General features: G+C 35.1%; 1 protein-coding gene across 1 annotated transcript; it reads left to right on the plus strand.

The window, feature by feature from the left end:
* Nucleotides 1-5,419: 5,419 nt before the first annotated feature.
* LOC136803870 (uncharacterized) lies at nucleotides 5,420-9,514 on the plus strand. Its single transcript, XM_067060593.1, has 3 exons — nucleotides 5,420-6,113; nucleotides 7,709-7,855; nucleotides 9,130-9,514. Exons 1-3 carry the CDS (start codon nucleotides 5,822-5,824, stop codon nucleotides 9,423-9,425), a joined length of 735 nt encoding a protein of 244 aa, XP_066916694.1. The 5' UTR covers nucleotides 5,420-5,821; the 3' UTR covers nucleotides 9,426-9,514.
* The last annotated feature ends 2,294 nt before the right edge of the window (nucleotides 9,515-11,808 follow it).

Here is an 11,808-nt window from a genome sequence, read left to right on the forward strand (position 1 = left end):
ACATCTTCGAGCCGCCATGACAGTTGTCCTTTGCGGACAAAGCTAGAACATCAATTGTTTTCTGAAACAATGAAAATACAATGATCGCTCTCCACCGTTTTATGAGTCGTTTATCCAGTGTATAATAAATCTTTGGTACAGCAATTTAATTTAGCTTGTATAGTTGCACATCATTTCATATTTTTGTAAATCTTGAAAAACGCTACTCTAGGCGTACAACATTTCCCAAGCAGAAAGAATTCAAAGAAAAAATATTTTTCACGAGCATTCACGAGCATAATCTTCCACAAATCAAAACTTTCATCGAACATTTTCAAACAAACAAATAGCTTAGAGAGACAAAAACTTCTTGAATTAGATTGAGTCTTTTGACTTGAACCTTTTACCAGATTTTCTATTTTGTCAAAAGTTTTTCACAAGCATAAACTTTCGCAAATAGCCCTGGAAAGGATTTGCGAAGACATTAACTTTCGGAAAAAGGATACAACTCGAAAAATTTGCGAAAGTTTCTACTTGCGAAAATTTGCAATCATGTATCAGAGCCAATTGCACAACTTTTTTATTTTACTGATTGACAATGGTACAATCGTTGGTATCTTTTGTAAGCGCTATCAGTACTATAAAAAGAGCGAATAGGCCATTCCACAGTCGAAATGGATCATGGGTTATCAGGACTGATTGCGCCTAGATAACGGTTTTCCGTTGGTTAGACGTCAAAATCTTCAAAATAGCTCAAACCTTTGGACCAATAGTAAGTCGTCTTTAGCACGCAGTGGTCCTGATTACCCATTACGCTTTGCGACTGTGAAATGGCCTATTAAGGGACTGGGTTTGAGTTTGGAAAGTTTGTACGCCTCCATTGCTCCGAATGTCAACTTTACTATTTAGTTTTCAGAAAGTTTCAGATAACAAATAAAAGAACAATTTTACTTTTAATTTCCCCTGTTACTTTCTCAACCATTTTGATTTATCATATTTGCAGGTTAGTTCTTTTGTTTATACTTTTGCTACCATTTTGCTAGATCCAAACCAATTCTTGTACATATATACTATTTTTAAACTATTTCAAGCACATTTATGATGACATTAATATTTTACCTAACTAAAACAAATCAGACTTCAACAGTTAACCCTGGGTGGGGAGGGGGTGTGATATTTTGGCTAATGGAGGGTACGTGTATATGCTGCCCTTATAGGTACCTTCTCAAACTTCCAAAGTCCCACTTAGTGTCGGAAAAATAATGAAATTTCAGCTTTTTGCTCCTAAAAAGTCCGAAATTTGGTCAAATTAGTCTCAACAAGGGTCGTAAACTTAACAATTTTTTCTTTTTTTCCTTCTTTTTAATCACTATAAGGGTTTCGAGGGTCGAAAGTTGGGAGACACATAAGTACCTGTCAGCTCTCAACCCTAATACCCTCTGGGCACTTAACATTAAGACATTCATTTTTAGTCTTCCATTCCAGCTATCATTTCCCGATTCTAGTGCGCCTTTGATGTTTTATACTTTGTATTGCGTTTTACCCGCCAAGGTCAGGGACATATATGACCAGTATTTTTCATGAATCCTATTCACGATTCGACTTATAAATAGCTCAGCCTTATTTAAATGTACTTATTTATTAATTTGTATATTTTGCACTGTTATTCGTAATACACCATTTGTATTCTTTTTTCCGTTTGAATTTTATGATCAAACACTAATTAATCACTTCAGAAACGCTGTGTATATTTATTCGGACACCAATGGCTACAACCCCTGTCTCAATGCCCCGGTGGAACTTTTCTGTTTTAGTATGAATCCCAATAGGCGATAAAAAAAACGATTTTTGCACCTTCCAATTCAATTTCCAATGGGCATTTCCCAGTGTGAGGTATTTTTCCAGCGGCGAGGATTTTTCGGACAAGTGTGGGTTCAAAAGGGTCTGTGACACGGGGTGTACGACTTCATGAAATTGAGTGATCATTCATTTTTTCTCCTAAATACTAAGTAACTTAGAACTTAGATGTTGTAAAATATGTTTTGATTTTTTTACACTAGTTACCCATGTCTCAAAAAGTCGGGAATACCAAGGTAATAACCAAAATTTTTACTTTTGCAATAATAAAAGAATTGAGTTTCTTCCCATAAATGTTTAATATTTCGAGAAATAAATTCTTTTCGTGATAAGTCACATGAAAACATAATGGTACTCTTGTAAACATGGAGAGGAATTTGATTGCTGATATTTTTGAGAAAATCGAATCAAAGTACGAAATTGTTACATTTTCTTGTGATGAAAATCATGAAACTGATATTGAGATAAAATATGATAAATCTTTCAGCACAGATCTCAAAAATTTTATTGTAACCTACTCAAAATACACGGGTGAAACCTTGGACCCCAAAAAAGAACACTGAGAAGAGTATCTATTCGGAGCGAGTGTTTTATAGATGCTACCACGACACAAGGTACGAAAAGACAAGAGATGTCAAGTCAATATTGGAGAAGAAACCAACCAAAAGATTCAGGAATACTTTTTGTCCCTTTCAGATGTCGGTTAAGATACTTAAAAGTGACTCTAATGAACAACCAACTCCATTTAGATGTACCATAGATATAGAGCATAAACACAATCACCCCGTGAATTCTCTTCATGCTTTAAGCTTTAAATAGATTTCAGAGGAAACGCAAAATTATATCAAAAAGCTATTCAAATCTGGTATGACTCCATCACAAGCATATGCTGAGTTTCTAGGTGAATTTCGTAGGAAATGTGCTACCGAGTACCATTATGTTTTCATGTGACTTATCACGAAAAGAATTTATTTCACGAAATATTAAAAATTTATTGCTTATTGCGAAAAACTTTCATGCGGCAAAGAAAGGTATTCGTCCGCTGGCTCAGATTTAGATTCTCAAATTTCTAAGTTTTGCAGGTCTTCGGCCGTTTGTGTAGGTCTTCGGGCGCTGAAAACTGATCGCACATTAAATTTGTAGGTCTTCGGCCGTTAGCGTAGGTCTTCGGCCGCTGGAAAACCACGCATTAAAGTTTTAAAGGTATTCGGCCGCTAGCGTAGGTCTTCGTTCGTTGACGAAAGGTGGGGTGAAAACCCTATTTTTCAGTCCGGGGTGAAAATTTTAATTTATTTTCACCCCGGCGTGAAAACGTAAAATTGTTTTGTAAAAATTAGCAAAAAAAATCCTCAGGACCGGGGTGAAATCAACCCTGGGGTGAGTTCAACCCGCCTAAAAACGATTTCACCCCGCCTCGGAGTGAATTTCACCCCGGCTACGTGTAACCACCGCCTATCTCGTTCACAATGTAAATATTTATTATCGGAGACTGTCAGTGCGATAAGAAGATTGCTATTGCTATTTGCGTCCACGTGTTTTAGTAACCTAGACCATAGTATAAGAAAGCCGCGGCCGCTTCAGCATAGTCATTATAAAAACACTGGTCTGGAAAGCTTTTGTCTCTTTTTATTGTTAAAAGATGGAGCTTGCATACCAAAACCAATTTTTTTGCAAACATTTTGATCATGTGATTAGAAAGTAGACCAATCCAAAGGGAAGATTTTGGTAACGTGATAAAAAAGTATGCAAGTTGCAAGTTGTAACAAAAGAGAAACAAAAGAGAATTGAACAAAAAGCTAAAACAATACATTGCCAGACCGGGCTTTTTTATAATGACTATGGTTTCAGTAAGTACTAGATTAGACTGTCAGAACCTATTTACGGCTTTAAGACGAGTCTCACAGCACGTCATGTTGTCAAAAATATATGTCGGTGTTTTTTTTAGAATATGTACCTGATGGACTTTTCAGAGGTCTTTAAAATCATATTTTTCGCGATATCTTCTTTGATGTTAGGAATTTTTTAACCTTATTTTCAGAAATGACGTATTTTTCCACGAGGATTCCAATGATATAGGTTTCGGAGTAATTTGTGATGAAATATTCCAGAAAATCAAGATTTTCTGATTTTTACTACATAGCAATTTTTTAAAACGGTTTTATCATCTAAACTCTTCGGAAATCTATTGTAGATGCCATTAATTTTCAAATTTGAATTTAAAGAGTAGAAAAGGATGAAGAATTCCACAATTTTCAATTTCGGATGAAATAAAAAGTGGAATATTCATCCTATGTCACTCTTTCGGTGAATATCTTGCTATTTTCTGAAAGATACACTCTTTACTATTACACTATCATGTAATTTTCATCATCAAAATAATATCCATTAGTTTTTAAAACATTCTTTTGGACAACCCGTTTTTATATCAATATTTTTGGAATATCTCATCCTTTTCTACTCTTTTTATCATTTTGCTTACATTTTCTAATAATTTATATGGTACACTATTTGAGAGTATAATTTCAAGACGGAATCTTTCATAGATAAGGAGTAATTAACTGTGGAATTTTTCATCCATCCGCACATAAGAAAGCTCTCATCCTAGATTACTCCTAATTTTGTCCTTAAATTGTAGCTGTTCAACTCATCCAATTAAAGCCGGACTAAAAAAATCGGAATATTTCATCCTATCTCTTTTTCTCAAAATAAATTAAAATACTCATGTAAAGGTTTTTATTAAGAAAGGTTGTCTTAAACAGGAGATACCCAAAAAAGACAATTTGGTACATTCTAAAAAAACACCGACATATGCACAAACTCTTTTATCAGAAAAATGGTAGCAAATTCTGCCCATACAGGCACGACGGAAGGTTTTTAAATCTGGTACGGCGATCTTAACGACGAAGAAGAAAATTTCGAGATTATTTGTGAGAATCTGTTACGGCGGCCGCCGTACCTGCCGTACCCGGTGCGTCGTGCCTGCTATTTGACACGAGTTATGAGCCAATATCTTAAGTACTTGCACCACTTTTTTATTTTACTGAGAAACGTGACACAATTTAGTGAGCGCTATCAGAATCATAAAAAGTGAGCTGAGGGATAGGTTCGAGTTTAAGGTTAATGGGTCTCCATGACAGGAGCCAAAAATAATATAATTATATACTGATGATAGCTACTGAATTTCAAAGAAAGCCCAACCTAAAGGGTACCGCGGGTACCACCACAGTACTTTATTTGTAGGACAATTAAGCAGAAAGTTCTCTCTTTCAGTTGTTGACATAAGTAATCCTTGAAAAAAGCTTGTGTCCTTGACACCGACAAACTCAAATTACGTGCTAAAGAGTAAGAAAAGAAACAACCTTACACTCTTTCAAAAGTTGCTAATTATGAACTATTCAAGCTTTAGCGCTTTAAAAATGCATTTCATAAAACTGGAATTTGAAAACAATATTTATTTCCAATGATGGCTTTCGCGTGTTTACTTTACGTTGTATTTTGATAGATGAGGGAAAAGAGCTCTTTTCTCTCAGTCATATCTTTAAAGTTCTGTTTTTATGTCATAAAGAGACACTGTGCTGTTAAAAAGAGATGGTGAGGTCGAGGAGACATTTTTCTCCTTCTTTTAATAATTTTCTATTTTTCTAATGTCCGTGTATGAGATGAGAATGTGAATTAATCAAATTTTTTTGAAATTTATGTCTAAGACGCTTATTTCAATTTTCATCATTCCATCTTATTGATTATACTATCCATGAGTTTTGAACGTTGCTTAATCCATATATAAGAGGTTTAACTTCTAGACTTCAAAGAAAGTTAAGACATTTTGGGAAAGAGAGCCTGATATTTATTGTAAACACATTACAAAACATATACGAAGTTTTTTAGTTTGCTTGTTGGCTTTAGTGTCAAGCTGACGATTAAAGAAATGATAAAGATATAAAGAAAGAGAGAGATAGAGGAAAATGGATGATCTGAAATACAAACTATGGCATATTTTGAACAAAACAATAAGTTGACATTTACTAAGAGTTTTCAAGGGCTTAGAAAACATTGTTATAAATGTATCTTGATATTATTACTGGTAACTTTAGTACTGTTTGTTGTTGTGTCGACTATTCAAAATTGGTTTACAGTGACCTTGAATTGTCAACCTTCTCAAAATGGAACTGTTAACATGGAACATGATGTCGTGTTTGGAGTTAAAGATATATGCATCACGAGGAATAAAACAATTGCTTGCAGGGATATAGCAGATTTTCACATACCTGGAACCATACGTAAGTTAATATATCCAGGATTTATACTTTTTTTATAAGAACATAATGCTTCTGTGGCCAAAAACTTAAGAATAAGTTAAGAACACTTTAAGGCATTACACTTTCTTTTTTATAAGAGCATCCAAAATTTTTGAAGCCTTTGGATGTTCTTAACTTTTTGAGTTTTAAGCCTAAAAATATTCTTAACGTGTTCTTATAATTTTCCGATTTTGTGATTATTTTGGTCCATTTCCCTAAGAAATAAGGTGTTTTAGAGTCTGCGAAGCCTTTAAATGTTCTTAACTTGTTCTTAACTTGGCCATCGAAGCCTTATGTTCTTATATAGTTTGTTTTATAAAAAAGACATGTATGGACTTAAAAAAACCGATTTTTTAGGAAAATGGAAAAAAATAATCACATTATGATGAAAGTAAGAACATGTTAAAATTATTTCTTTAAAACTCGTAAAGCTTAGAACATCCAAAGGCTTCAAAAATCTTTGGACCCCAACCCTCTGGAAAATTAGGCTTAAATTTCGTCCACGGTAGAAAAAATACCATTTCATTTCAGCCCCAATTGAAAATTGACTTTGAATTCATCATCATTTGAATTTCAATAAAAAAATTGCAATCTCCAAAACCATCCTCATTGGTTTTTTTGAGCTGGAAACAATGGAATTTCTATATCCCCTTAGCCCCCATTTATATCTGTATAAAATTTTGTCTCCTCTGTGGGAAAAAGTTCCACCGGGGCTGTGAGATAGGGGGTGTACCACTAATGACGTTTAGCAATCAGTCTGCACTTTCACGACAGCTTGGCTCCAAAGTGACGTATTCGGTATTAAAAACAAAAAAAATTATATAATTTCATCTGAAATGATTGTAGTTTTCTGATCAGGTCAGTGCAACAGGGATATAGCAGTTATCAAACAACTTGAACTTTGCAGAAAAATCATTGTTAATTTAACATTTAATGCTTTTAATTGGTTAATTGTGTAATTAAGAATGGATTAACATACACATTTATTCAAAGATTTTTAATTGCGATCAACAGACAATCGAGCTTAAAAATACCTCAGCTTTTATTGATTTCAAATCGTCAATGTATAGGTTGTATAGACCCATAGACCATTGACTTCCAAGCCGGAAGGGCTAGACTTGAGACTCCTGGATAGAAATGAAGCCCTAATGAAGCCACTTTATTTCCCACAAACGCAAACGCCGGATTGAAAGTAAAATCTATCGCTAGATTTCAAAAAATGCAGACTTCAAAAACAAAAGGAGCCACTAGATACAATCCGTCGTTATGATCACAACGCGTTCTAAACGCGCTCTGGATGGTGGGAAATAAGTGGCTTCACTTGTTCTTGCCTGAGAAAGGTTAGAGATTCTACTCTTGCCTTTCGGGCTTTAAACTCAATGCCATAGACAGTATAATCCGTGTGTCACTAATACAGCTTCAGACTGGATGTATATTGTCAAGGTATATTACTTGAATTCAGATATATGCTGAAAAACGCCAACAATGAGTCTGCTACGAGATTATTGCCTCTCTTTTATCCATAAGAGATGCACCAAATTAGGTAACAAGGTCTATGAAATCTTTTTTCATTTCAGCAATGGACGATACAAAGAAGCTTGTGGTTTTAGCCATCGTCTTCAACACGTTTGCTTTACTCCTGGCATCAAGCACCACCTACTGTAGCCAAGGCTTTGCAAAAGCATCTGTCACTTACATTACATTGGGATGTTTAGCTCTGGCAGGTTAGTAGTACTCAACCAACTGCAATCCCACACAAAATATTGGAAACAAACGGGATTTCCCTGTGAAATTTTAAACATCACAAATGATTTTTAAGCACGTTAAACTAGAGTTGGAAATTAGAGTTTTAACTCTGAGTTTTAACACGAGACTTAAGTCTTAAGGCCTTAGGATCTCAGAATTTAAAGGCTCAAAATTGTTTCGATCAGGCTTGGAATACAGCCTAGAAGCCATCAAACCCCTTAAAAATAAAAATATTCAATGGAAGAAAGTGGAACTGCTAAAATAGCAATTCTCGCCCGAACTTTAAATTCTGAAAAACGTTAAAATACACTAAAGTCTCAATATATTTCGAGCAAGATTGTGGTACAAGAAATATCAAAGCAACACTGCCCATCTAACACGTCCCTAACGCCAATTTAATTCAATATAAGGTCTACCTTATCCGCCCTGTTTACACCTGCCCTTATTGGCGTTATTTTTAGGTTCTTGATGTAATAAGGGCCGGCGTACAAGGGACCGACGTTAACTTAGGGCCGGCGTAAAAAGGGCCGATAAGGTATATAACATCCATATAATGCATAAAGTCAGGGAAAGTCATGACAGCAACGTTCTATGAAATCTGGTACATTTTTGGTTATAAACTCTATTGAATGCCCTTCCCCGCCCTTCTTCGTTAGTCTTTTCGATTGTAAGGTTATTTGTTCAACTTCCTACATAGACACTGCTATGTCTAAGACCCGCTGGGACCCCAGCCCATCTGGAAAATTTAGCCGAAATTTCCTCTGAAATTCCTGCCCAACTAGGAAATTGACTTTGATTTAATCCCCATTCGAAGTACTCTAAAACCATCCCCACTGGATTTATTAATCTCCATCAGACTTCCAATAGAAGTTATTATCCCCACTGATGAAACAAGTTAGGGTTAGGGTTAGGGTTAGTGTAATTTGAATCAAAGCCTTATTGTTACAGCTACCCTTACACTACCCTTTTATACTCGAACCAGGCCCTCAGTGGTGTTTAGGATTGATAAACAAACTTGCAGTGGTGAATCATAGTTTAAGGAAGCTGCGACAGTAATGTGTACTACATTGTCTTCAAACCAATAAAATTTATCATTAAAGATGCTACATTACTGGTTTCTTGATCTACAAATAATCATCAAATACGACAGAGATAGAACACCAGAAATTCAAATGTTATCATTCCAGCCGCGGCTTTTTTATACTATGGGTGAATAAATGACAACTTTCTTTACCCAGTTATTTATTTTCAGTTGTTAGCGCGACGTATGGTCTCCAAGAAGCTGAGAAACATTTCGATGGTCACGTGATTGAAGTTCTCAAAATATACTTGGGAATGGAAAATAAATGCAGTATAGCTAATCTTCGACGAGGGTTCTGTTTCAATGTTATGATTTCGTCTACTATATTATTATATATGGCTTTACTGATGTATGTAATTGAATGGAAGTACCCTAAGAAAGAAGAGATTATACCGCAAAGTAATGCTGAGAGATTGGCGCGTTATAGGCTAATGAGTCATATATCAGGACAGTCTGTATTTTTATAGGACTAAGTTTTTTGATAAAACTCATAACGATTAAAAAACTACTTGCAGAGATTTTCTATGTGAAGATAATTTAAAATCTAGAGCATAAAGGACCTGAGCTCCGATAAATTTATAAGAGACAGTTATATGTACTTTTGATCAAGTCCATTTTTGACCAAGACTTTCCCTGAAAATATACCCGGGGGAGAGGCACTTGATTCGAAAAGGACCTAATGTGCAACCCAAAATTAGGCCTTTGAAATCAAAACCTTACAACCCAGAGAACATTTAACCAAAGTTGAGTAAATTTGGGCGAAAAATCGAGCGTTACGGTGCCTTTTCTTGAAAATTTTTGACCATTTTAAGGCAAAAAAATTCATTTTTCCTCATTTCGACCCTTACAGTACAACTTGGAAAAGGGACCCTTAAGGGCCGCACGTACGGTAGGTCGTTCACCCTGAGTGCCTCCTCTCCGGGATATTAAACCAATAAAGAAATCTATCAGGAGTTATCTTTTTATATTGATCAAATTCATATATTTTTGAAAAGCCTGGCTTCTATATCAACACTGCGAAAATATTTGTTGAATACCATAGTATATTTTTAGTGACAATGTTTTCCAAATGAATTTTAGGTATTATTTTATAGATGTTTTTTATTTGAAAATTTATAGAGATCTTTATGTAATATTAATTATCTTAAAGAAAAATTGTACAGGTAAATTAGAATTTACAAATAAAATAGAAGCAAAATATTCAATTGTTCTTCGTATATTATCTATCTTCATCCGAGGGGGGGTATAAGGCAGGAAAAAGTTTCTAATTTCCACCCTAAAAATTGTCAACAATTACCAAAAGTCGTCCCTGTCAGATATCTCCAGAGTCTAAAAAAGGATCGTGACCAGTGGCAGGTCCTGTGCCTAATTTTGACTAAGTCCCCCCCCGGATCCTCATCAGTCAACTGAAGCAAATACATCCGATTTAAAGTGAGTTTTTTAATTTTGATTTTTTCGAGTGATTTACCTCTAAAATTTTAGCCGTGAAAATTGTATTATTTTCCAAGCGAATTGAATAACTCTTTGGGAAGATTTTTGGGCTAATATCTCATATAAGATACCCCGACAGGACACATAGATGGGTTAAGTAATTATTTTGTGTTTTTTGGTAATTTTCGATGAACCTAACAGGAAAATAATATTTGCAGCTAACACTCTACAGGGTGTCCCTAATTAAAGTATCGAGTTTGAACATGCGATTGAGTAGAAAAGTTTGTGTGTGTTATAGCTAAAATATAAGAACGTTCTCCATCACACAGGCTTATTACAAAAGGTAGTTACAGCGCATAAATTAATCGTAATGAAAAAGAAAAAAGAGGGAGAGCTTAAAATACAATTTTGTGAACACGCACATAAAACTTTCTACTCATAGGCTGCGTTTAGACCAGCCTGGCATTTGTAATTGCTTACAGTATTCTTTTGAATTCTATTGTTCCACGCAATTGTTCGGTTTGTCAAATGCCTAATGATGCCAGCGTGTTGGCATTTCGTTGGCATTTGAAATGCCATTTTGAGCAAAGGAATCCCCTTTTCAGTAATGACTCTAAAAAGACGATTCCTTAAATGACAGAAAATACAATGGAAAAGCTATTAAAATCGAATCCCTCATGAGCAAATGCCAAATTACAAATGCCAGTTGGTCTAAACGCAGCCATAGTTGTGTTTCGACTCGATACTCTAATTAGGGACACCCTGTATATGATATCATAAAACAATACTTTCAATCAAGATTAAGTCATGATAAGCCATGCAACGAAAATCATCGATGGTTCGCCGGCTATTCAAATCGTTGTTTTTCAAACACAAAAATTTGTGATAACTTTATTGCACCCATGTCTCATAACTCTGATGGGAATTTTTAAATAAATTCAATCGGCATACAAATTCTATTGTCAAAAATCACTGGAGTTGGGTTTAGAGCGCAATTTTATTCCCTTGAATATCAAAAGGGGATGAAATCAAAGGCCGAATTTTCCAGTGAGACCCACGGGGATGTTTTATTAGGGGGAAATAGTAGGGTTTTAATTACTGAGACAAAGATTTTGATGGTGAAAGATTTCGTTACCAGGAAACAATTTTGTCTATTTTCCCCGACCAAATATAAAATTTAGTCGTTTCAACCTGAATAAGTAAGATTGTTTTAAAGAAAAGGTTTCTTTCACTAGCCCGAAAATAAATCTCTCAATTCGACGTTTAATTCCATAGATTTATAAAGCCCGAAGGGCTAGATGGCATACTTTGGCTGAAAGTGTGCCGAGCTTAGGTAGAAAATCGTCCTACCTAGGTCACGTGACATTACAATAGAATTTTAGCTCTTGACCAATCAGAAGCTTCGTAGGTTTTCGAAAA

The sequence above is a fragment of the Clytia hemisphaerica genome, unplaced genomic scaffold (assembly GCF_902728285.1).
Source record: "Clytia hemisphaerica strain Z4C2 unplaced genomic scaffold, Clytia hemisphaerica genome assembly, whole genome shotgun sequence".
Taxonomy (NCBI): Eukaryota; Metazoa; Cnidaria; class Hydrozoa; order Leptothecata; family Clytiidae; genus Clytia; species Clytia hemisphaerica.